The 27,877-nt window shown below is 37.9% G+C and overlaps 1 protein-coding gene across 5 annotated transcripts; it reads right to left on the reverse strand.

Annotated features, from left to right (window-relative positions):
* Positions 1-138: 138 nt before the first annotated feature.
* Positions 139-27,877, reverse strand: LOC133646215 (transcription factor Sp3-like). 5 transcript variants are annotated; one of them, XM_062041363.1, is made up of 9 exons: positions 27,572-27,877; positions 27,335-27,497; positions 12,859-13,071; positions 12,210-12,791; positions 11,183-11,374; positions 10,906-11,104; positions 6,468-6,657; positions 6,196-6,392; positions 139-1,393 (listed from the first exon to the last, which is right to left on the reverse strand). In XM_062041363.1, the coding sequence occupies exons 2-9, from the start codon at positions 27,395-27,397 to the stop codon at positions 1,143-1,145; spliced, it is 1,887 nt and encodes a 628-aa protein (XP_061897347.1). In that variant the 5' UTR covers positions 27,398-27,497; positions 27,572-27,877; the 3' UTR covers positions 139-1,142. The 5 variants fall into 5 exon arrangements, with proteins under 5 accessions (XP_061897347.1, XP_061897348.1, XP_061897349.1 ...); XM_062041364.1 differs by having other exon boundaries at positions 27,720-27,871; XM_062041365.1 differs by having other exon boundaries at positions 12,859-13,047; positions 27,335-27,877.

The raw sequence follows: 27,877 nt of genomic DNA on the forward strand, positions 1-27,877 counted from the left end.
ATACAAAATAATACTGAGGGAGAAGTCCTTAGCTTTCTGGAAATGTGGCCCCCAAAACTATTTAGTTGAGTATCCCTGATGTAGGTCAAGATTTTAGTCATGAAATGTGCGAAAATAATTGTGTGCCAACTTGTTCTTAGTGAGAGACTTTATTGTGATCCATTTTGAAAAAAGGTTTTACAAAAAAAGGTAACATTCAATTTTTTACACCAAGTCTTTAAAAAACAGACTTTTAAAATAATGTTTTGATACATAGAGATAGATTGCTAAGTGATGGCTTCTATAAACAAGAAGGTAATAATAATAATATACAAGTAAAATGAATGCTACAAACAGAATGATTAACATGGAGGAGAAAAAACACGATTGTTTTACTTTTGGACTTGAAGCACACGTGGGCTGAAGAGGTGTCGCACAGAGCAATCTCGCACCGTCTTGACTGGAATGTTTCCCAAATGTTAGTTGTTTTTTTTTGTCCTTGGGAGAAAGAAAGAAAGAAAAAGCTTGCCCGCCCCACCGGGTCAGCCAAGAACTACAAAAATGAATTTAAAGTAAAGAAAGCAAGAGGATAAAAATATTCTGGAAGTAATTTGGGCTCTGATTTGCTATTCCTATTTAGTCCCGCCTCTTGCTGCTGTCTGATAGGTGGACCGGCATCAGCAAAGCACCTGGGGGCCGTTTCCTAGGCAACCACTCACCAGGAAGTAATGCTCTCTTACAGGAAAAGTGATGTTTGTGCCTCTAAATTCACCTTTTTTCTTTTTTTTTTTAGTGCAGATTAAAAGAAGCGGTAGAAAAGAGAGGATGGGTGACAACGCTTCACACGCACAGCGCACGTTCTCAAACATGGGTGGAATTTTCTTGTTGTTTTTAAACACACATGCACCTCCAGCATTTTTACACAACTATGATACAAAATAAGGCATTTCAAAGTGTTTGTGTGTACATTTTCTATGTTTTCGCCAGCTTATAAAAGACTGCAAAAACAAAATCATGATAACTCTCAGTTAAAATATATATATTTGTCATATATATTTACGTATATATTCATATAGAAAAAGATAAGAGAGGACGAGGAGAAGGGTGGGGGAGGGGGAGGAGGGGGGAAAGCCCACCAAAAGAGGTCCCTTGTGGTGTTTCCTTCACTCCAACACCTCGCCGGGTGCCACGGTGACCAGCTGCAGCGGGATCTCCTGATTGGCCATGAGGTCGTGGGTGGTGGCCCTCTGCAAGATGAGCGTGCCGTCGGCGGTGATGAGAGTGTCTGTGGTGGGCGACGACGTGGAGGAAGGGCCGACGCCCTTTTTGTTCTGGTGAGTCTTTATGTGTTTGGCCAGGTGGTCGCTGCGCATGAACCTCTTGGAACACTCCGTGCACACAAACTTCTTCTCGCCTAAACACACGTCAGCAGCATTTTCATCATTAGCATTACAATCATCATAACAACAGCAATAACTTCTTCTTGCCTTATAATCATAATAGTAATAATAAACACTAACTTCTTCACGCCTAAACACATCATCATCATTAGGGATGTCCGATAATGGCTTCTTGCCGATATCCGATATTCCGATATTGTCCAACTCTTTAATTACCGATACCGTTATCAACCAATATATGCAGTCGTGGAATTAACACATTATTATGCCTAATTTGGACAACCATGTATGGTGAAGATAAGGTACTTTAAAAAAAAATAATAATAATAAGATAACTAAATTAAAAACATTTTCTTGAATAAAAAAGAAAGTAAAACAATATAAAAACAGTTACATAGAAACTAGTAATTAATGAAAATGAGTAAAATTAACTGTTAAAGGTTAGTACTATTAGTGGACCAGCAGCACGCACAATCATGCGTGCTTACAGACTGTATCCCTTGCAGACTGTATTGATATATATTGATATATAATGTAGGAACCAGAATATTGATAACAGAAAGAAATGGGGGGAGGGAGGTTTTTTGGGTTGGTGCACTAATTGTAAGTGTATCTTGTGTTTTTTATGTTGATTTAATAAATAAAAAAATTTAAAAATAAAAATAAAAACGATACAGATAATAAAAAAAACGATACCGATAATTTCCGAAATTACATTTTAACGCATTTATCGGCCGATAATATTTTATCGGACATCCCTAATCATCATAATAATAATCACTAACTTCTTCTCGGCTTAAAGATATCATCATCATTATAATCATAATAGTAATAATAAACACTAACTTCTTCTCGGCTTAACACATCATCATCATTTTCATCATTATAATCATAATAATTATAATAATAAAGACTAACTTCTTCTCGCCTAAACCCACATTGTCATCATTTTCATCATTATAATCATAATAATTATAATAATAAAGACTAACTTCTTCTCGCCTAAACCCACATCATCATCATTTTCATCATTATAATCATAATAATTATAATAATAAAGACTAACTTCTTCTCGCCTAAACCCACATTATCATCATTTTCATCATTATAATAATAATATACACAAACTTCTTCTTGCTTAAACTCACATTATCATCATAATAATTATAATAATAATAATAATGACTAACTTCTTCTCGCCTAAACACACATCATCATCATTTCTATCATTATAATCATAATAATAATAATAAAAACTTAACTTCTTCTCGCCTAAACACACATCATCATTTTCATCATTATAATCATAATAATAATAATAATAAACACTAACTTCTTCTCGCCTAAACCCACATTATCATCATTTTCATCATTATAATCATAATAAACACTAACTTCTTCTAGCCTAAACCCACATTATCATCATTATAATCATAATAATAAAGACTAACTTCTTCTCGCCTAAACCCACATTATCTTCATTTTCATCATTATAATCATAATAAACACTAACTTCTTCTTGCCTAAACCCACATTATCATCATTATAATCATAATAATAATAATAAAGACTAACTTCTTCTCGCCTAAACCCACATTCTCTTCATTTTCATCATTATAATCATAATAAAGACTAACTTCTTCTCGCCTAAACACATCATCATTTTCATCCTTATAATCATAATAATAATAATAAAAACTCGCATAAACACACATCATCATTTTCATCATTATAATCATCATAATAATAATAATAAACACTAACTTCTTCTTGCCTAAACCCACATTATCATCATTATATTCATAATAATAATAATAAAGACTAACTTCTTCTCGCCTAAACCCACATTATCTTCATAATCATTATAATCATAATAAACACTAACTTCTTCTCGCCTAAACACATCATCATCATCATTTTCATCCTTATAATCATACCGATATCAACCGATACCGATATATACAGTCGTGGAATTAACACATTATTATGCCTAATTTGGACAACCAGGTATGGTGAAGATAAGTTCCTTTTTAAAAAATAAAATAAAATAAAATAATTAAGATAAATAAATTAAAAATATTTTCTTGAATAAAAAAGAAAGTAAAACAATATAAAAACAGTTACATAGAAACTAGTAATTAATGAAAATGAGTAAAATTAACTGTTATTAAATTTAATAGACGCCATGTCCCAATTCATTATTTTATTATAGTTATTCATTTGTATATTCATAAAATTCTTACAGTATATTTAAAACCGTTTGTGTTGCCTTTCATTTGCCTTCATGTCTTATTAATGTGTTCTAATATACATTTTTTTGGAAAAATTATTTTGCCACAAAGTTGTCATATTTCCTCAAAAAGTGGCCTCTGCTCTAATAGACAATGTACCTGAATAATTATTTTGTAGATTTTTGTGGACGTTGTTATAATTCAGGGGTGTCAAACTTGTGAACTGGCTGCCTTCAGAGGGCCACTTTTTTAAAAATTAATTAAAATACATAATTTCACAGCATTGATATGAATGTGTGCCAGTAATCACCTCGTATTATTACACATTTGCCTATTATTACATGTTTTCATGTACAAATGAATGGATACATCATACATAAATGTGACAACTGTTTATTTTTATCTTTACTAACCTATTTTTGTAATACACTATATATCCATCCATCCATTTTCTACCGCTTATTCCCTTCTGGGTCGCGGGGGGCGCTGGAGCCTATCTCAGCTACAATCGGGCGGAAGTCGGGGTACACCCTGGACAAGTCGCCACCTCATCGCAGGGCCAACACAGATAGACAGACAACATTCACACTCACATTCACACACAAGGGCCAATTTAGTGTTGCCAATCAATAATGTAAAATTTGGCATGATTAGATAATAAAGTTTAAAAGATGCATTTTTTCCTGTCAAAATCGAAATAATTATTTTCAGTTTAGTAAAAAAAAAAAAAAAAAAAAAAAAAAAGACATATTTTATTAACACACACATTTCCCAGGCTTTCAAATCTGGTCCCCGGGCCTCGAGTTTGACACCTGTGTTATAATTGAATGGAGCATTACGGATTTTCTAATTAATTTAAAAACAATTTCAATGATAACTTAATTGTTTCCATAACCATATTTCCTTTAATGAGAGGCCTTTTGTCAGAAAAATGGTACGTAAATTATCAAAAAACTTTCCATTCTCTGAGTTCCCAGTGAACAGACGAAAGCTTTCTTTGTTGCACTAAGCCAAAGGCTTGGAAAATTCCGCTGTGTACGATGGGAGGAGACGGGAGGGGTTATCTATTGTGATCCAAGACCTGCCCAAGCTCGATCCAGGACCAGTCCAAGCCCGAGGCATCTTTTTCTTTTGTGTTAATGTGACCGAAAACAATGGCTGTTAACATACCACCCCCCCACCCCCCCATTCCTTTAGAAACAGTTGTTGTTACGTAAACAGGGAATATCCAAATAAAGGAGACGTGAACCTTTTTTCGTTAGAGCGTGGTGGAAGACTGTACAGTGGAAGACTGTACAGAGAGTACAGTAGACGCGTCTCTCCTCAAATTGAGCAAAATTTAATCCTGTCGCTGTTTATTTCCTTGCTTCTTGTCTGTTTTAATAGATGTCATCGATGTTTAAACCTGGCACCTCTCTTCTAATCGACTAATATACCTTTAGAAAATATATTTTTCAACTTTTAAATAAAAAACGGTGTTGCTTTTCATTGTCCAAAATACTTATGTAATCTATTGTACATTTTTGAAATGTATTCTTTTAAAAAATATATATAAATAAGAGGTTATTATAATTTTGTGCTTAACAAAAAGCCCTTTTCAAAATACATTATAAAGACAATAACTTATTTCACACGACTAGTGTTTATGTTCACTGGTATAAAACATCTTTGTTACTTCTAGACCTCCACCCCAGATCCCACCTCACTCCTACCCACTTCTCCAAAGTGGGCTGGCTCAAGGTGGAGGACAGGGTTAAACAACTTGCACTGAGCCTAGTCTATAAAATCCACTACACCTCCCTGATACCGAAGTACATGTCAAACTACTTCCTTAACGTAAATGACCGCCATAACCACAACACCAGGGGGAGCTCCACTAACCACGTTAAACCCAGATTCCGAACTAACAAAGGTCTTAACTCATTCTCTTTCTATGCCACATCAATGTGGAATGCGCTCCCAACAGGTATAAAAGAAAGGGCATCTCTATCCTCCTTCGAAACCGCAATAAAAGTTCACCTCCAGGCAGCTACAACCCTAAACTAACACCCTCCCCGGATTGCTAATAATAAAATACTAATAATCAAATGTAAACAATCAAATGCAGATACTTCTTCCTATGCCTTCTGATCTCTCTCTCTCTCTCTCTCTCTATGTCCACTACTTGCTGTCCATATACTACCCCCCCCCCACCCCCTCCACACCCCTGATTGTAAATAATGTAAATAATTCAATGTGATTATCTTGTGTGATGACTGTATTATGATGATAGTATATATGATAGTATATATCTGTATCATGAATCAATTTAAGTGGACCCCGACTTAAACAAGTTGAAAAACTTATTCGGGTGTTACCATTTAGTGGTCAATTGTACGGAATATGTACTTCACTGTGCAACCTTCTAATAAAAGTCTCAATCAATCAATCAATCAATTTGGATGATCTATATTCAAGTACACGTTTGTCCACAAGGTGTCTCTTCGTACAAGCGAAGTGCTAACGGTGAAAATATTCATGTACACATTTTAAAAATACTCATCATTAGCACGATGGATAAGGAGCTAAGTGCGAACGAGATTTACCTGTGTGCGTCCTGCGGTGTCTCTGCAGCTCGTCGCTGCGAGTGAACCTCTTCCCGCAGTACATCCAGTTGCAGACAAACGGTCGCTCGCCGCTGTGCCAGCGCAGGTGAGCTCGGAGGTGCGACGTCTTGCCGTAAACTTTCCCGCAGCCGACGATGTGACAAATGTGAAGCTTCTTCTTGCCCACGCCGGATCCTCTGTGGAACACGCTCAGGGTCACGCCACGTGGGAAAGTCAGGGAGGGTGCAATATGAGGGCCAAAGGTCACTCACCTTCCACCAGACTCCTTACAGTTGGGACATGTACACGCCACCCGGCGCAGCCTCTTGCCCTCTCCGCTAGCGGCGTCCATGTCGTCGTCCACCAGGTGGACCCTCAGGTTGTTGAGGTCGCTCGAGTTGAGCGTGGATTCGCCACTCAGACACCACTCCTCGGAGTCAGGCTCCTCCTTGATTTGGATCCCTGAGGTCACAGAAACACATCCATTGCTACAAACTATATGTAGACCACCACAATGCATCCCAGCAGGCATTATGTCCACTTTATTTTCCGTGCTCCAATACATAGATGGAGAAAGGTAGGATCAATGAATAGATTCACCATCGAACACACATGCTAAATGTGTAATTATAAGCTAAAAGTGTAAACAAATAAATACAAATATTGATAAATATATTTAAAAATTATTAATTAATATCAAATTAACAACTAATACATTAATAAATAAATACAAAATAAACTGGTTGATAAATAAATAAGCACAATAGCTGAATGAGAAAGATTATTGGACAAATAATACAATTAACACAAATTTAAAAAAAAAAAGGTTTAAACACTTAAGAATAACCCTCAAATAAACAGACAATAAATAAAAAACAAAATGCTAATTGATCAAGTTGATAATTGATACACCTTAAATTGTAGGCCAGTGGTCCCCGAACTACGACCCGCCAGCGTCCAAAATCCGGCCCGCGGAAAGTCCCAAGTTTAAAAAAACCAACTAATTATTATTTTATTTTTTTTAATATGTCCTTTCTAATCCTTTTTCTACCGCTTGTTACTCTCTGTGTTTCCTACCCACTCAGGCAAATCATATTGTCTAAAAATGCTTTTTTTTTTTAATATGGTATCTGCATGAGGACAAACATGACACAAACCTTCCTAATTGTTAGAAATATATTAGACATGCTTCACTGATGATAGTATTTGGAGAGCGCTGTTCTGTCCTACTAATTTTGGCGGTCCCCGAACTTACCGTAGTTTGTTTACATTTATAACTTACATGTTTTATGTCACTCCTTGTCTCCTTTTGTCCACCAAATTTTTAATGCTCCGTGTGAATGCACAAAGGTTAGCTTTGTTGATGTTATTGACTTGTGTGGATTGCTAATCAGACATACTTGATCAGTGCATGACTGCAAGCTAATCGATGCTAACATGCTATTTAGGCTCGCTGTACATACATAACCCATGTTTATGATTCGTTTGTAGGTATATTTGAGCTCATTTACTTTACTTATGTCCTCTTTGTATCTAATTTATATATTTGCATGTCTCATGACACATTAACTGTATGAGGTATTGGATGCATTTCTGATAGTTGTTTGTGTGCTGTTAGACCACAACAAACGGTACACAGCTTGCCAAAGATTGTCATAAGTCCATTAGAAAAAGAGAGCCTGCCGTTTCCTTTAACATGGACACAAACATCTATGCCTTTGGTCATTCTAAGCGAGTAACTTCCAGGTGTTATCTCACCCTCTGAGAAACCTCTGTTTTACTAATGTTTTCCAATGTAAAAATGTATAGAATAAATATTACATTTCAACATTTTAGTCAACGAAGATTTGCGTCAGCCTGCAACACAGTCATTTTGATAGTAGGCCATTATAGCTAATATAGACACTTACATAATGTGTTTTTTGCGGCTCCAGAAAGATATTTTTTTAAATTGTATTTTTGGTCCAATATGGCTCTGTCAACATTCTGGGTTGCCGACCCCTGGTCTAGAGCTTCTGCCTGTGAGAAGGTTGAAGGTCTTCCAGGCCAGTCTGCTCGAGTAGGTGAGGTCCTTGGACTGTCTCTTACCATCGCTCTCTGTGTTTTCTATCAATTCTATCTATTTTCTATTTCTGAAAGTATGGCTTGAAATAGCCACAAACTGAAGGATAAACTTTTAAATCAGGATACAATTTTTAAATTGGTTTTAAAGGCCTACTGAAATGAAATTTTATTTTTTAAACGGGGATAGCAGGTCCATTTTATGTGTCATACTTGATCATTTCTCGATATTGCCATATTTTTGCTGAAAGGATTTAGTAGAGAACATCCGACGATAAAGTTTGCAACTCTTGGTCGCTGATAAAAAAGCCTTGCCTGTACCGGAAGTAGCGTGACGTCACAGGTTGTGGAGCTCCTCACATCTGCACATTGTTTACAATCATGGCCACCAGCAGCAAGAGCGGTTCGGACCGAGAAAGCGACGATTACCCCATTAATTTGAGCGAGGATGAAAGATTCGTGGATGAGGAAAGTTAGAGTGAAGGATTAGAGGGCAGTGGAAGCGATTCAGATAGGGAAGATGCTGTGAGAGGCGGGTGGGACCTGATATTCAGCTGGAAATGACTAAAACAGTAAATAAACACAAGACATATATACAGTGGGGCAAAAAAGTATTTAGTCAGCCACCCATTGATTGTCAATGGGTGGGTGACTAAATACTTTTTTGCCCCACTGTATACTCTATTAGCCACAACACAACCAGGCTTATATTTAATATGCCACAAATGAATCCGCATAACAAACACCTCCCCCTCCCGTCCATATAACCCACCAATACAACTCAAACACCCGCACAACACACTCAATCCCACAGCCCAAAGTACCGTTCACCTCCGTAAAGTTCATACAGCACATATATTTCCCCAAAGTTACGTACGTGACATGCACATAGCAGCACGCACGTACGGGCAAGCGATCAAATGTTTGGAAGCCAAAGCTGCGTACTCACGGTAGCGCGTCTGCTATCCAACTCAAAGTCCTCCTGGTTGTGTTGCTGCAGCCAGCCGCTAATACACCAATCCCACCTACAGCTTTCTTCTTTGCTGTCTTCATTGTTCATTCAACAAATTGCAAAAGATTCACCAACACAGATGTCCAGAATACTGTGGAATTTTGCGATGAAAACAGACGATTTATTAGCTGGCCACAATGTTGTCCCAATATGTCCGCACAATCCGTGACGTCACGCGCAAGCGTCATCATACCGAGACATTTTCAGCAGAATATTTCGCGGGAAATTTAAAATTGCACTTTACTAATCTAACCCGGCCGTATTGGCATGTGTTGCAATGTTAAGATTTCATCATTGATATATAAACTATCAAAATGCGTGGTCGGTAGTAGCGGGTTTCAGTAGGCCTTTAAAGAGGTTTTACGGAATACAAAATTGCATCACACGAGGAATGCAAATGATGCATGTTTGCAAACAGATGACTGATTTAAACATTTTAGACATGTCATAGAATATTTGGATGAATCCCAATAAGCCTTAAGATACTTTAAAAATATGATGAGTCAATTTAATATCTGGAATAGATTGTATTTTACATCCTCAGTTGTTTAAATTGGGTACAGTAGACAACAAGCTATGTATAAAGAGTCAGGCAGTTCAAGGAACTATTAATCTTTTACTGTGGGAATGTCAGAGAACAAAAGTCTATTGTGAGAATTGCCTTGTTTGTCCATCCGAGGCCACTGTAGGTCACGTGAAGCGCCTCACAAGAGTTGCTAATGTCAGCAAAGTTAGCTCATGTGTGTTGAACTGGAAACGACTGAAATAAAGGAGTCGTGTATGAAACAAGCTCAGCTTCCTCATTAACCTGACATGATGTCACATTCAAGGACAACACGCCTACAGTCACCAAATAATGGCAAAGTTTGGGCCCACAAGGCCGTTTCATTTTACACTTTCTGACCATACCAGACCTCTTTTATCCAGTTTGGAAGCCAAAGACCAAGAAAAGAAACACACAGACAGAAGTAGCAATTTATCTATGGCGGCAAAGTTATTCAGGTTATTTTCATTATCGTTCGAATAATTGACTTATCACCTACAATTGTATGACATTTCTAATGCCTCTGGACATCGAATTTAATATATTTAATGCCATTTAGGGCCTGGATTTTTGCAAAATCTATCTATCGTATTTTCCGGACTATAAATTCCTACTTTTTTCCAAAGCTTTGAACCCTGCCGCCATTACAAAGGTACAGCTAATCTATGGATTTTTCTTAGCTAAGCAGCTAGTGGGTCCATGACGATGACTTTTCTATGTTGTTTGGTCATCCGTTTGGAAAATATCGAGTATATAAATAAGAATTTACAAAATCTTTCTGTGTAAATATCTATTTTCACAAGGTATATATCTGCGTCTTATAGTCCGGTGTGGCTAATATATGGAACCATATTTTGTTCCTTTTAAAATTTGTGGATGCGGCTTATATCCCAGTGCGCTCTATAGTCCGGAAAATACGGTAATGACTTTTAATGACCCGTGGAAACCCTATGTAATGGTTGTTTTATGTTTTTTGTATTTGTGTTGGACCCCCTAGAAAACAAGATGCTACATCTCATGGGGCTATCCTAAATAAACTGAAATTGAATTGGAAAACAAGACAATTTATAGAAACAATGTGTGTGTGCCGTACCAGCTGGACTGTTAGTGCCGTCACCCTGAGCGAACTGGACCCCAGCTTGAGTCAGCGAGTTCACCGTGACCGTCTGCAGGTTAGGCAGGCTGACTTGACCCGTCTGGCCCAGAGGAAGAGTCTGGACCGGGGCTAAGGTTAGCTGCTGGCCCTGACCCTGAGGCAGCTGGAGCCCCTGTAGCGACTGAACACCTTGAACCTAACAGACAGAAGAGACGTGACGCTGCGGTGGACTGGAAGGAAGAATATTACCCACCATGCTCTCTGTTATGCTCACCTGGAAGGTCTGCCACTGGATCTGACCGGTGGCGGAGACGGTCTGGGCCTGGATGAGGAAAGTTCCTGGGTTGACCAGCTGGACGCTCTGCAAAGTCTGAGCTCCTGCTGCTCCCGTCCCACTCAGGTCCTGGCCTTGAGTGTCACCTGATAGCTGCAGGATGGGCTGTGAGATGGCGTTGGAGGTCGACACCTGCAAGGCCACAGACTCGTGTAAATCTACAAGCAGCCTCCTCTCGTCCTCACCGAGTTCCTTGGACTCAAAAGTCAATCTGGTGAGTTTTTAAGGATTTTTTTTGCTGCCATAGCCGCATTCAATCATTTAATTTCCCTTGTGGATCAATAAAGTTTGTCTAAGTCTAATGATCACTGTTAGGGCTGCAACTATCAATTATTTTGGTAATCGAGTAATATCTATCGATTAGTTTGTTAGATTAATCAAGTAATCGGATAAAACACACTTCATAGCCTAAATGCATATTTTAGGGAAAATAGTTGAAATAAACAACGATTTTTGTACTTGCCATAACCTTTATTACCTTCTATGACCGTCTATTACCCTGTTTTTTCTTTCTTTTACCATATATTTAATACATTTTTATTTCACTACTTTTCAATGTATTTGACCTTCTCTCTGTAAACTGTTCTTTGAGTGCAACAACAAAAGCTCAGTGTGTTTAATGCCTTTTAATTTTAATTTCAATCTTCTACAATTGTTCTTTGAGTCAGTAAGAACCATATGTTAAACGTATTGTAAGATTTTTTTGTTAAAATTAAGCCAAAAATCATCTTTATGTGGTCCCCTTTATTTTGAAAAGTAACGAAATACATTTTGGTACCGGTACCAAAATATTGGTATCGAGACAACCTACTACATTGTGTAAAAAATTTTTTTTTTTGCTAGCATACAAACTAAAGTACCTTCATTGCTAGTCGACGGACATGTTTTTTGTTTAATTTCCGCAGGTAAGCAGCATTAACATCCTTAGACCCTTTCCCATAGATCGCAAAAGCTGCCATTTTCTGACCTGTATTTGCTGCAGGTGGTGGTGTGAGTTGAAGTTCTCCGAGGAGGGGTCCGACACACCCACAGACACGGCGGTGGCTTGCGTCAGCACCCCCGTCCCATCAATGGTCTCGGGAAGCTGCGAGGCGTTCGAGGAGTTGTTGGTGGATGTTGGCACGTAGAGCTGGTGGTTGCCGTCGCCCCCGATCGCCACTAGTGACTGCTTAGCGCCACCGCCGTCCTGACCCTCGAGCGCCTGCCCGCTCATAATCAGCTGACCCTCCGGCGTCACTGCCGTTGCTATGGGGACTGTCTGCGCAGCCGTCAGGCCGAGTGACTCCAGGTCCACGCTGTTGATGGGCACAAAGGTGATGTTGCCCGGGAGGCCCGTGTACGCCGAGCTCCCTGCCAGGTTGACGCCCTGGATGGACTGCACCTGGCCCGATTGCGTCAGGAGATCCGTGGTTGTCGTTGTGGCGCAGCAGAGACCGATGCCGGCTTGGCTGCCATCTTGGAGGAGCTGGATCTGACCCGTGCCGTCATCCAAAGCTTGCGTGGAAAATCCCGCCAGGGTCCCGTCGACATTCTGGATTTGTGGGATGACCTACAGCGGAAATGTTGTCGGTCACCACTAAAACAACAAACTTACACAAACTTCTGACATGTGTTACCTGATACTGAATCCCTGACACGCCATTGGCGGTGCCCTCGCTCCCCGGCGCCGTGACATAGATAGGCTGGCTGGAAAGACTCCCGAGGGGTAGCACATATTGACCATTGGACGTGATAATCCCCGCGTTTGGGTCTTCCTTGCCAGCTGAGACAGGCGTCAACACCTCCCAGCGGTCTGAACCTGACAACTGAATGGCGGACATATCTGTCGTCTGGGGCAGGGACAGGCAAATGTAGATCTTAGCTTCAGGGTGCATTCACACTTGTAGTCCAGTACATTTAGTGACATCACACTTGGTGCCTCACACTCACATCATTTAGTATTATTTTACCCATTTAACAAATCCCGACTAAGGGCGCAGCGATTTTTGTCGACAATTTGTTGACATCATCGCTCATATTTTTCCGGACGGATAAGTGAGTTAGGGCGACTGGTGATAAGCAGTAAGAGGAAGAGAAAAATGGCTGTGGCAACTGGTAACAACACTAAGGAGCGAAAACAACATATTTTTTAAAGAACTAGGACTGGGCGATAAAACAATATATATCGTGATAGACACGTAATCGATATTAATGAAAAAATTTGTTAGATCCTTTTTTCCTTCACCATCAGAAGAAAGCGGGAATTGCGAAGCAAGGTTGGTGGCATGAACAAAGACACTCACTCTCTGGTAACAGAGCAATGCAGGAAGTGATCGCTGATCAGAGGGAGTGACACGCCAACACCCAATTAGGTAACAGTATCAAATATCACGTTTGGTTGTGTCATTTTATTGTCTCGGGGTTGATTCTTTGCATGGAGTAAGAAGAGAAACTAAAAATGAGTTCTGCAGAGGGCAAAGAAATGTTGCATAAAACAGGAAATGTCACCTTGACAGTATGGCTTCACAATTTTGAGAAAAAACCCAATTAGGATTTTTCTCACAGGGACTGCTATTTTTCAATTTTACACATAAAATGCATACAACTACGAAAATAACAAGTGAAGGAAGACATGTTACTTTTAGACTGTCAATCAACATATTCTAATATGATGGTGCCACACATGAAAACAATTGGCAAAAAATATTTAACTATCTGCAGACAAACTCAAAGCTTTCGTCTACATCAGACCTGGACATTTTGCGACCGGCGGTCCACATCCGGCCCTTTGTGCGTCCCTGTCCGGCCCGCGTGAGGCCAATCCTAAATTACAAAATAAATTTAAAAAAGTATCAATGTCGAGTGTGCAATACAACGGTGCTGCTTTTATTTTGAAAAGTGTTATTTATGGACGTATGTCCGTGTAACCTCGTGTTTTCAACAAGACACGGACTGCCAAGTATTTCTTTACAGAAATTTAAGGTAAAGCCGTGTGCTTAATTTGTGGTACACAGGTTGCTGTGTTTAAAGAATATAATTTGAATCGCCACTACACGACGAAGCACGAGGAAAAATACCGGAATCTGTCTGATGAAGAGCGCGCAAGGGAGGCTGATGCGTTGATGGTAAAACTGCAAACCCAACAAAGACTTTTTGCCAAATCTCACACCCCCAGAGATGCAGCCGTCAGAACAAGTTTCGTCATTTCTCACAAAATCGCCAGAAAAAGTAAGGCGTTTTCTGACGGACAGTTTATTAAGGAGTGCTTATTGGACTCTGTTGCGCTGATATGCCCGGAGAAGAGGGGCGCATTTGAGAACGTGTCACTCTCATGAATTTCCATGAATTGATTAACGTGGACCCCGACTTGAACAAGTTGAAAAACTTATTCGGGTGTTACCATTTAGTGGTCAATTGTACGGAATATGTACTGTACTGTGCAATCTACTAATAAAAGATTCAATCAATCAATCAAAAACTCCAGACGCACTGTAACAAGGCGGTTTGAGACCATTTCAGACCATTTCACATAGCCTAATATAAATATTTAAGGATTAAGAGTTTAAATAAAACCATCAAAAGCAATCTGCTTTTGTATAAGGTTACCTTAGGTTAAATGAAATTATTATTATTTTTTATCTTACGGTATATCAAAAATATTATTGAGCAAAATTTAATTGAAATATTGTCGACGTGGCCCTCCAGCAGTGCTCGGGTTGCTCATGCGGCCCCCGTTAAATATTAATTGCCCACCCCTGGTTTACATCATGCTCATTAATCATGAGAAATAATCAATATCAACTATACAGTGTTTGTAATGTAATGTAATCATCCATCCATCCATTTTCTACCGTTTGTCCCTTTTGGGGTCGCGGGGGGTGCTGGAGCCTATCCCAGGGGCATTCGGGCGGTAGGCGGGGTACACCCTGGACAAGTCGCCACCTCATCGCAGGGCCAACACAGATAGACAGACAACATTTACACTCACATTCACACACTAGGGCCAATTTAGTGTTGCTAATCAACCTATCCCCAGGTGCATGTCTTTGGAGGTGGGAGGAAGCCGGAGTACCCGGAGGGAACCCACGCAGTCACGGGGAGAACGTGTAAACTCTACACAGAAAGAGCCCGAGCCCGGGATTGAACTCAGAACTTTCGTATTGTGAGGCACATGCACTAACCCCTGTTCCACCGTGCTGCCGTAATGTAATCATAATGTATATTATTATTGCAAGTAACTAAACCATTTAAGAATATACTTTTAGTTCTCATTACTGTATAATTGTTTAGCACTGTACTGTAACTGGAAGGTAAATAACTTTATTAACCTAAATAATTAAACAAAACAAAAAAATGGACTCATTTCTGTAAACAAAAAATGATACCTAAATAGCAGTGTTGTGCAGAGGCTTTGAGGCGTGTGTTATGCAATGGAGGGGGGTTTCCGCGAAGCGCGTATTGAGGGTTGCTTCATGTAGGGGAGGAGCCAGATATGATGACGTGTGAAGCCTCGCTGCCAGCTATACCATGTGACCGCATCAGGACGCGGTTCAGCATTGTTTGCTCGCTTGTACCACGTGATTGATTCAGGTTTTGCCGAGATATTCGACAACACAAACCGCCCAAGCTTCATTAAAAATATGGGCTTTTGTTGTGGTCAGTTCAGAATCTGGATAGAGATGACAAATATTTTTTTTAAATGCCATTAGAATCAAAGAATGACGACAAACTTAATCCAAACCAGTTACCGCGTTGTCATGCATATCAAATAACCAACTTGTGTCGCAACTTTGGCAGCGTAATGGTTCGTGCGGCCGCCTTTTAAGCCACATAATTGGTTTTTGATTCTTGGCAACGTCAATCCTCGATTGTGTTGAATGAAGTAACGCATTTTGTATTTATTCTTTTTTTAACCAGCCACCAGAAATCAACAGCTGCTTGATGAAGAGGTTTTGTCAAGAAAAAAAGAATCGCTTTAACAATCTAAAATAATAATTAACTAAATCTCCTCTGTTCTGTACATCATTGTCCAAGTTAGATTATATTGTCATCTTCCTCTTTATTCTATTTCCTGAAGGTGATAGAAAAACATTATACAACCTGCCCTATCATATGAATCTACCATGTTGGCAAAATACAAACACACAATACATATACAGTATATATATAATACATAAAACATTTTATTATACTTTGTTAATTTAACTAGCAAAACCATTCGGTCAAACATTTGTGATTCATTGTCATTTCAAAGTAAAGGTATTCTAGTACATTATGCATAGATAAGATGTGTTGATTCGAAAATATAACTTGGAATCCATTTTTGGCAGTAGCAAAGTGGTCGTTTGAGTAGATTTTACTGTAGCTTTGTAAATGGTATTGTAACAAGTAAACAATACAGTAAGTCCTTTATTTTGATATATGCAATGCTCATAATGGCATTTTAGTACATTATGCAGAGAATTTGAAAATACTACTTGGAATCAATTTTTGGCAACAGCAAAGTGGTCGTTTGGGTAGATTTGAGCTCTAAAAAGGGTATTTCAACAAGCAAACAGTACAGTAAGTACTTCATTTTGATATATGTAATGCTCCTAGAATAAAACACAACTCACATAATGTTTTTTCTTTTGTGACCGTGTCAGAGGCAGACATACATTGTACTGAGGTAGCTAACTATGATGCGTTCAGTTTATCGCAACATCAAGCAAACAATCTGAATATCCCCGTCGTATCAATTCCTAGATATGGTCGAAACTATTTAAAGTGCACTACGCATAATAAATGCAACATTATTAATATTGCTACTTCGGATAATTTCAACAAACAATCCTCAAAACAGCCCACTACCTATAATATGGGCTTTTTAAACATAAGATCATTATCTTCCAAAACGTTATTAGTTAATGAAGTCATTAGAGACAACAAACTTGACGTCGTTGGTCTCGCCGAGACCTGGCTCAAACCAGACGATTTTTTTGCGCTAAATGAGGCATCTCCTCCTAACTATACCAATACACATGTTGCCCGACCTCTTAAAAGGGGAGGGGGTGTCGCACTAATATACAATGAAAACTATAATCTTACACCTAACCTAAATAATAAATATAACTCGTTTGAGGTGCTCACTTTGAGGTTTGTCACACCGCTGCCTCTCCACCTGGCTGTTATCTACCGCCCCCCTGGGCCCTATTCGGACTTCATCAGTGAATTCTCAGAGTTTGTTGCTGATCTAGTGACGCACGCCGACAATATAATCATAATGGGGGACTTTAATATCCATATGAATACCCCATCGGACCCTCCATGCGTGGCGCTCCAGACTATAATTGATAGCTGTGGTCTTACACAAATAATAAATGAACCCACGCATCGCAACGGTAATACGATAGATCTAGTGCTTGTCAGGGGTGTTACCACCTCTAAAGTTACGATACTCCCGTACACTAAAGTAATGTCCGATCATTACCTTATAAAATTCGAAGTTCTGACTCATTGTCAACAAACTAATAATAATAATAATAACTACTATAGCAGCCGCAACATTAATGCTGCCACAACGACGACTCTTACTGACCTACTGCCTTCGGTAATGGCACCATTCCCAAATTATGTGGGCTCTATTGATAAGCTCACTAACAACTTTAATGACGCCCTCCGCGACACCATTGATATTGTAGCACCGCTAAAGCTAAAAAGGGCCCCTAAAAGGCGTACCCCATGGTTTACAGAAGAAACTAAAGCCCAGAAATTATCATGTAGAAAGCTGGAACGCAAATGGCGTGCGACTAAACTTGAGGTTTTCCATCAAGCATGGTGTGATAGTTTAATAACTTATAAACGCATGTTTACCTCAGCTAAAGCTAAATATTTCTCAAATCTCATCCACCTCAACAAAAATGATCCTAAATTTCTGTTTAGTACAGTAGCATCGCTAACCCAACAAGGGACTTCTCCCAGTAGCTCCACCCACTCAGCAGATGACTTTAGGAATTTCTTTAATAAGAAAATTGAAGTCATTAGAAAAGAGATTAAAGACAATGCATCTCAGCTACAACTGGGTTCTATTAACACAGATACGACTGTATATACGACGGATACCGCCGTCCAAAATAGTTTCTCTCTCTTTGATGAAATAACATTGGAGGAATTGTCAAAATGTGTAAATGGGACAAAACAAACAACATGTTTACTTGACCCAATTCCTGGGAAACTTATCAAGGAGCTTTTTGTATTACTAGGTCCATCAGTGCTAAATATTATAAACTTATCACTTTCCTCTGGCACTGTTCCCCTAGCATTCAAAAAAGCGGTTATTCATCCTCTACTCAAAAGACCTAACCTCGATCCTGATCTCCTGGTAAACTACCGGCCGGTGTCCCACCTTCCGTTTATCTCGAAAATCCTCGAAAAAATTGTAGCACAGCAGCTAAATGAACACTTAGCGTCTAACAATCTCTGTGAACCTTTTCCGTCCGGTTTCAGGGCAAATCACTCTACGGAGACAGCCCTCGCAAAAATGACTAATGATCTATTGCTAACGATGGATTCTGATGCTTCATCTATGTTGCTGCTTCTTGATCTTAGCGCCGCTTTCGATACTGTTGATCATAATATTTTATTAGAGCGTATCAAAACGCGTATTGGGATGACAGACTTAGCCTTGTCTTGGTTTAACTCTTATCTTACTGACAGGATACAGTGTGTCTCCCATAACAATGTGGAGGTAACGTGCGGAGTTCCCCAGGGTTCGGTTCTTGGCCCTGCACTCTTTAGTATTTATATGCTGCCGCTAGGTGACATCATACGCAAATACGGTGTTAGCTTTCACTGTTATGCTGATGACACCCAACTCTACATGCCCCTAAAGCTGACCAACACGCCGGATTGTAGTCAGCTGGAGGCGTGTCTTAATGAAATTAAACAATGGATGTCCGCTAACTTTTTGCAACTCAACGCTAAGAAAACGGAAATGCTGATTATCGGTCCTGCTCAACACCGACATCTATCTAATAATACCACCTTAACATTTGACAACCAAACAATTAAACAAGGTGACTCTGTAAAGAATCTGGGTATTATCTTCGACCCAACTCTCTCGTTTGAGTCGCACATTAAGAGTGTTACTAAAACGGCCTTCTTTCATCTCCGTAATATCGCTAAAATTCGTCCCATTTTGTCCACAAGCGATGCTGAGATCATTATCCATGCGTTCGTTACATCTCGTCTCGATTACTGTAACGTTTTATTTTCGGGCCTCCCTATGTCTAGCATTAAAAGATTACAGATGGTACAAAATGCGGCTGCTAGACTTTTGACAAAAACAAGAAAGTTTGATCATATTACGCCTATACTGGCTCACTTGCACTGGCTTCCTGTGCACCTAAGATGCGACTTTAAGGTTTTACTACTTACGTATAAAATACTACACGGTCAAGCTCCTGCCTATCTTGACGATTGTATTGTACCATATGTCCCGGCAAGAAATCTGCGTTCAAAGAACTCCGGCTTATTAGTGATTCCCAGAGCCCAAAAAAAGTCTGCGGGCTATAGAGCGTTTTCTATTCGGGCTCCAATACTATGGAATGCCCTCCCGGTAAAAGTTAGAGATGCTACCTCAGTAGAAGCATTTAGGTCTCATCTTAAAACTCATTTGTATTCTCTAGCCTTTAAATAGACTCCCTTTTTAGACCAGTTGATCTGCCGTTTCTTTTCTTTTCTACTCTGCTCCAAACCCGGGGTGGACCGCTAGCCTGTCCATCAGATGGGGACATCTCTACGCTGCTGACCCGTCTCCACTCGGGATGGTTCCTGCTGGCCCCACTATGGACTGGACTTTCGCTGATGTGTTGGACTTTCACAATATTATGTCAGACATACTCGACATCCATTGCTTTCGGTCTCCCCTAGAGGGTGGGGGTTACCCACATGTGCGGTCCTCTCCAAGGTTTCTCATAGTCATTCACATTGACGTCCCACTGGGGTGAGTTTTCCTTGCCCGTATGTGGGCTCTGTACCGAGGATGTCGTTGTGGCTTGTACAGCCCTTTGAGACACTTGTGATTTAGGGCTATATAAATAAACATTGATTGATTGATTGATTGATTATAAAGGTATTCTAGTACATTATGCAGAGAATTTGAAAATATTACTTGGAATCCATTTTTGGCAACAGCAAAGTGGTCGTTTGGGTAGATTTGAGCTCTAAAAAAGATATTTCAACAAGTAAACAGTACAGTAGGTACTTGAATTTAATATATGTAATGCTTATAAAGGTATTCAAGTACATTATGCAGAGATAAGATGTGTTGTTTCGAAAATATAACTTGGAATCCATTTTTGGCAGCAGCAAAATGGTCGTTTGGGTAGATTTGAGCTCTAAAAAAGGCATTTCAACAAGTAAACAGTACAGTAGGTACTTGATTTTGATATATGTAATGCTTATAAAAGGTATTCTAGTACATTATGCAGAAAATTTGAAAATATTACTTGGAATCCATTTTTGGCAGGAGCAAAATGGTAGTTTGGGTAGATTTGAGCTCTAAAAAAGGCATTTCAACAAGTAAACAGTACAATAGGTACTTGATTTTGATATACACTACCGTTCAAAAGTTTGGGGTCACATTGAAACGTCCTTATTTTTGAAGGAAAAGCACTGTACTTTTCAACGAAGATATCTTTAAACTAGTCTTAACTTTAAAGAAATACACTCTATACATTGTTAATGTGGTAAATGACTATTCTAGCTGCAAATGTCTGGTTTTTGGTGCAATATCTACATAGGTGTATAGAGGCCCATTTCCAGCAACTATCACTCCAGTGTTCTAATGGTACAATGTGTTTGCTCATTGGCTCAGAAGGCTAATTGATGATTAGAAAACCCTTGTGCAATCATGTTCACACATCTGAAAACAGTTTAGCTCGTTACAGAAGCTACAAAACTGACCTTCCTTTGAGCAGATTGAGTTTCTGGAGCATCACATTTGTGGGGTCAATTAAACGCTCAAAATGGCCAGAAAAAGAGAACTTTCATCTGAAACTCAACAGTCTATTCTTTTTCTTAGAAATTAAGGCTATTCCAAAAAATTGTTTGGGTCACCCCAAACTTTTGAACGGTAGTGTATGTAATGCTTATAAAAGGTATTCTAGTACATTATGCAGAGAATTTGAAAATATTACTTGCATTCCATTTTTGGCAACAGCAAAGTGGTTGTTTGGGTAGATTTGAGCTCTAAAAAAGGTATTCCAACAAGTAAACAGTACAGTAGGTACTGGATTTTGATATATGTAATGCTTATAAAGGTAATTAGTACATTATGCAGAGAATTTGAAAATATTACTTGGAATCAATTTTTGGCAACAGCAAAGTGGTCGTTTGGGTAGATTTGAGCTCTAAAAAGGGTATTTCAACAAGCAAACAGTACAGTAGGTACTTGAATTTAATATATGTAATGCTTATAAAGGTATTCTAGTACATTATGCAGAGAATTTGAAAATATTACTTGGAATCCATTTTTGGCAACAGCAAAGTGGTCGTTTGGGTATATTTGAGCTCTAAAAAAGATATTCCAACAAGTAAACAGTACAGTAGGTACTGGATTTTGATATATGTAATGCTTATAAGGGTATTCTAGAACATTATGCAGAGATAAGATGTGTTGATTTGAAAATATTACTTGGAATCCATTTTTGGCAGCAGCAAAGTGGTCATTTGGGTAGATTTGAGCTCTAAAAATGGTATTTCAACAAGTAAAGAGTACAGTACCGGTAGGTACTTGATTTGAATATATGTAATGCTTATAAATGTATTCTAGTACATTATGCAGAGATAAGATGTGTTGATTCGAAAATATAACTTGGAATCCATTTTTGGCAGCAGCAAAATGGTCGTTTGGGTAGATTTGAGCTCTAAAAAAGGTATTGCAACAAGTAAACAGTACAGTAGGTACTTGATTTTGATATATGTAATGCTTATAAAGGTATTCTAGTACATTATGCAGAGAATTTGAAAATATTACTTGGAATCCATTTTTGGCTACAGCAAAGTGGTCGTTTGGGTAGATTTGAGCTCTAAAAAAGGTATTGCAACAAGTAAACAGTACAGTAGGTACTGGATTTTGATATATGTAATGCTTATAAAGGTATTCTAGTACATTATGCATAGATAAGATGTGTTGATTCGAAAATATAACTTGGAATCTATTTTTGGCAGTAGCAAAGTGGTTGTTTGAGTAGATTTTAGCTTTGTAAATGGTATTGTAACAAGTAAACAATACAGTAGGTCCTTTATTTTGATATATGCAATGCCCATAATGGCATTTTAGTACATTATGCAGAGAATTTGGTACTTGGTTTTGAAATATGTAATGCTCATAAGGGCATTTTAGTACATTATACAGAGAATTTCAAAATATTACTTGGAATCCATTTTTGGCAGCAGCAAAGTGGTCGTTTGGGTAGATTTGAGCTCTAAAAAGGGTATTTCAATAAGTAAACAGTACAGTAGGTATTTGATTTTGATATATATAATGTAAGGTATTCTACTACATTAAGCAGAGAAAAAATGTGTTGATCCGAAAATATAACTTGGAATCTATTTTTGGCAGTAGCAAAGTGGTCGTTTGAGTAGATTTTAGCTTTGTAAATGGTATTGTAACAAGTAAACAATACAGTAGGTCCTTTATTTTGATATATGCAATGCTCATAATGGCATTTTAGTACATTATGCAGAGAATTTGAAAATACTACCTGGAATCAATTTTTGGCAACAGCAAAGTGGTCGTTTGCGTAGATTTGAGCTCTAAAAAAGGCATTTCAACAAGTAAACAGTACAGTAGGTACTTGATTTTGATATATGTAATGCTTATAAAGGTATTTTAGTACATTATGCAGAGATAAGATGTGTTGATTCGAAAACATTACTTGGAATCCATTTTTGGCAGCAGTAAAGTGGTCGTTTGGGTAGATTTGAGCTCTAAAAAAGGCATTTCAACAAGTAAACAACACAGTAGGTACTTGATTTTGAAATATGTAATGCTCATAAGGGCATTTTAGTACATTATACAGAGAATTTCAAAATATTACTTGGAATCCATTTTTGGCAGCAGCAAAGTGGTCGTTTGGGTAGATTTGAGCTCTAAAAAGGGTATTTCAATAAGTAAACAGTACAGTAGGTATTTGATTTTGATATATGTAATGCTATATATGTAATGTAAGGTATTCTACTACATTATGCAGAGAAAAGATGTGTTGATTCGAAAATATAACTTGGAATCCATTTTTGTCAGCAGCAAAGTGGTCGTTTGAGTAGATTTTAGCTTTGTAAATGGTATAGTAACAAGTAAACAATACAGTAGGTCCTTTATTTTGATATATGTAATGCTCATAAAGGCCTTTTAGTACATAATGCAGAGAATTTGAAAATATGAATTGGAATCAATTTTTGGCAATAGCAAAGTGGTCGTTTATGTAGATTTGAGCTCTAAAAAAGGCATTTCAACAAGTAAACAGTACAGTAGGTACTTGATTTTAATATCTGTAATGCTTATAAAGGTATTCTAGTACATTATGCAGAGAATTTGAAAATATTACTTGGAATCAATTTTTGGCAACAGCAAAGTGGTAGATTTGAGCTCTAAAAAAGGCATTTCAACAAGTAAACAGTACAGTAGTGTTATAGACATAATATAATATATCTGTATATAAATTACTCTGTATACATATTATGTATATATTCGTATATATGTTAGATTTTTTTTTGTGGCTATATTAGTCTATTTATACCTGCATTGTCCTTTTCATCATTGTAACTGAGCTACTGTGTTGAACAATTTCCCTTGTGGGGATCATTAAAGTTTGTCTAAGTCTAAGTCTAAGTACAGAAGGTACTTGATTTTGATATATGTAATGCTTATAAAGGTATTCTAGTACATTATGCAGAGATAAGATGTGTTGATTTGAAAATATAACTTGGAATCAATTTTTGGCAGCAGCAAAATGGTCGTTTGGGTAGATTTGAGCTCTAAAAAAGGCATTTCAAAAAGTAAACAGCACAGTAGGTACTTGATTTTGATATATGTAATGCTTATAAAGGTATTCTAGTACATTATGCAGAGAATTTGAAAATATTACTTGGAATAAATTTTTGGCAACAGCAAAGTGGTAGATTTGAGCTCTAAAAAAGGCATTTCAACAAGTAAACAGTACAGTACAGTGTTATACACATAATATAATATATCTGTATATAAATTACTCTGTATACATATTATGTATATATTCGTATATATGTTAGATTTTTTTTTTGGCTATATTAGTCTATTTATACCTGCATTGTCCTTTTCATCATTGTAACTGAGCTACTGTGTTGAACAATTTCCCTTGTGGATCATTAAAGTTTGTCTAAGTCTAAGTACAGAAGGTACTTGATTTTGATATATGTAATGCTTATAAAGGTATTCTAGTACATTATGCAGAGATAAGATGTGTTGATTTGAAAATATAACTTGGAATCAATTTTTGGCAGCAGCAAAATGGTCGTTTGGGTAGATTTGAGCTCTAAAAAAGGCATTTCAACAAGTAAACAGTACAGTAGGTACTTGATTTTAATATCTGTAATGCTTATAAAGGTATTCTAGTACATTATGCAGAGAATTTGAAAATATTACTTGGAATCAATTTTTGGCAACAGCAAAGTGGTAGATTTGAGCTCTAAAAAAGGCATTTCAACAAGTAAACAGTACAGTAGTGTTATAGACATAATATAATATATCTGTATATAAATTACTCTGTATACATATTATGTATATATTCGTATATATGTTAGATTTTTTTTTTGGCTATATTAGTCTATTTATACCTGCATTGTCCTTTTCATCATTGTAACTGAGCTACTGTGTTGAACAATTTCCCTTGTGGATCATTAAAGTTTGTCTAAGTCTAAGTACAGAAGGTACTTGATTTTGATATATGTAATGCTTATAAAGGTATTCTAGTACATTATGCAGAGATAAGATGTGTTGATTTGAAAATATAACTTGGAATCAATTTTTGGCAGCAGCAAAATGGTCGTTTGGGTAGATTTGAGCTCTAAAAAAGGCATTTCAACAAGTAAACAGTACAGTAGGTACTTGATTTTAATATCTGTAATGCTTATAAAGGTATTCTAGTACATTATGCAGAGAATTTGAAAATATTACTTGGAATCAATTTTTGGCAACAGCAAAGTGGTAGATTTGAGCTCTAAAAAAGGCATTTCAACAAGTAAACAGTACAGTAGTGTTATAGACATAATATAATATATCTGTATATAAATTACTCTGTATACATATTATGTATATATTCGTATATATGTTAGATTTTTTTTTGTGGCTATATTAGTCTATTTATACCTGCATTGTCCTTTTCATCATTGTAACTGAGCTACTGTGTTGAACAATTTCCCTTGTGGATCATTAAAGTTTGTCTAAGTCTAAGTCTAAGTACAGAAGGTACTTGATTTTGATATATGTAATGCTTATAAAGGTATTCTAGTACATTATGCAGAGATAAGATGTGTTGATTTGAAAATATAACTTGGAATCAATTTTTGGCAGCAGCAAAATGGTCGTTTGGGTAGATTTGAGCTCTAAAAAAGGCATTTCAAAAAGTAAACAGCACAGTAGGTACTTGATTTTGATATATGTAATGCTTATAAAGGTATTCTAGTACATTATGCAGAGAATTTGAAAATATTACTTGGAATCAATTTTTGGCAACAGCAAAGTGGTAGATTTGAGCTCTAAAAAAGGCATTTCAACAAGTAAACAGTACAGTACAGTGTTATAGACATAATATAATATATCTGTATATAAATTACTCTGTATACATATTATGTATATATTCGTATATATGTTAGATTTTTTTTTTTGGCTATATTAGTCTATTTATACCTGCATTGTCCTTTTCATCATTGTAACTGAGCTACTGTGTTGAACAATTTCCCTTGTGGATCATTAAAGTTTGTCTAAGTCTAAGTACAGAAGGTACTTGATTTTGATATATGTAATGCTTATAAAGGTATTCTAGTACATTATGCAGAGATAAGATGTGTTGATTTGAAAATATAACTTGGAATAAATTTTTGGCAGCAGCAAAATGGTCGTTTGGGTAGATTTGAGCTCTAAAAAAGGCATTTCAAAAAGTAAACAGCACAGTAGGTACTTGATTTTGATATATGTAATGCTTATAAAGGTATTCTAGTACATTATGCAGAGAATTTGAAAATATTACTTGGAATCAATTTTTGGCAACAGCAAAGTGGTCGCTTGGGTAGATTTGAGCTCTAAAAAAGGCATTTCAACAAGTTAACAATACAGCAGGTCCTTTATTTTGATATATGTAATGCCCATAATCGCATTATAGTACATTATGTATATAATTTGAAAATACTACTTGGAATACATTTTTGGCAGTAGCAAAGTTTGTGGATCTAAGTCAAAGTTTGAGTAGATTTTAGCTTTGTAAATGGTATTTCAACAAGTAAACAACACAGTAGGTCCTTTATTTTGATATACGTAACGCTCAAAAGGGTATTCTAGTGACTACCAAAAATCTCACTACGCGTGTTTGGTCCTGAAGCATCCCTCAGCGTTAAAGTCATTAAAAGGCTCGATGAGTGTGTAGTGATATACAAAAAGGGTGAAAATAATATTTAAATGTGACTACAACAGTGCGTGGAATGTGGCTAAACGTGAGGCTAAAGCTAGCGGAGCTAACATAATGGAGGCGAGCTACGGGGTGGGGGATGGGCGGCTATTCCGGCACAAATGAACGCTACGGTTTTTCATTATGGACGGCGACGTTGTCCTCCGCTGTGCGGCGTCTTTGCAACCCCCGGGATAACACCGACTGTCCTCCGCCACACCGGCCCAAGTGACAGCCTCCAGCGTCCTACCCACTATGGGCGGGTTTTACAGGGGTAAAGTGGGTGGCCGTTATTGAAGGGGGGAAACACAGGAAGTGTACGGTGCTTTCACCCCCATGCCAACAAATATTGTTTTTATTTTTGGGGTCTTGTTTTGTTTGAAACTGACACGTACAAGCAAATGTGAGGCGAGTTAGAAAAATATGGGGATACCTGCGTTTCCGTGGCGGATTGCAGGAACTCGCTTTGACTGCTGTCCACGTCCGCGGACGCCATTTCTCCTTGTTTCAAGCGGCGCTAGCAGAGGAGAGAGAGAGGCGAGCGGCAAAAAACTCTGTAATCTTCGACTCCTCTCCTCCAGAAACGCATCCCCAAACTGTGCGGGCCAGAAAAAAAAGATGACGACCGCGAAAAGTCAACTTTCGCGGCGGAGATTCTGCGACTGTTTACTTGATGAACTCCGCGGCTAGCTAGCGTAGCCGGCTAGCTCTGTTGGTGGCTAACCATATCCAGCTAGTTAGCCTCCGAGCCACAACAAAAAAAAAAAAGAGAGGCAAAAAGACGCCCGCTCCCGTCGCCGTAGACTGTAGAAACTCACCGTTTCACTCAACGAAGTGTTTACGGGTCGCTCATAGCGTGAATTTAGGGCTTATGTGTTCAGTAGAACTCCGAACATGATTATTTTATCATAGGCGGGCTAAGTGTTGATCGCTGAATTCGGGTCGATTTTTTTTTCTATTTTGATTGACGGTGCGG

The sequence above is a fragment of the Entelurus aequoreus genome, linkage group LG03, assembly GCF_033978785.1.
Source record: "Entelurus aequoreus isolate RoL-2023_Sb linkage group LG03, RoL_Eaeq_v1.1, whole genome shotgun sequence".
Taxonomy (NCBI): domain Eukaryota; kingdom Metazoa; phylum Chordata; class Actinopteri; order Syngnathiformes; family Syngnathidae; genus Entelurus; species Entelurus aequoreus.

What these genes read in the sequence shown, in the direction of transcription:
- LOC133646215 (XM_062041363.1), bottom strand. Translation starts at nt 27,397, where the DNA reads ATGGCGTCCGCGGACGTGGACAGCAGTCAAAGCGAGTTCCTGCAATCC. An exon ending in CGGCACTAACAGTCCAGCTG is followed by an intron (nt 6,658 to 10,905) that starts GTACGGCACACA and finishes CTGTGACCTCAG; the next exon opens with GGATCCAAATCAAGGAGGAG. An exon ending in ACACCGCAGGACGCACACAG is followed by an intron (nt 1,394 to 6,195) that starts GTAAATCTCGTT and finishes ACGTGTGTTTAG; the next exon opens with GCGAGAAGAAGTTTGTGTGC.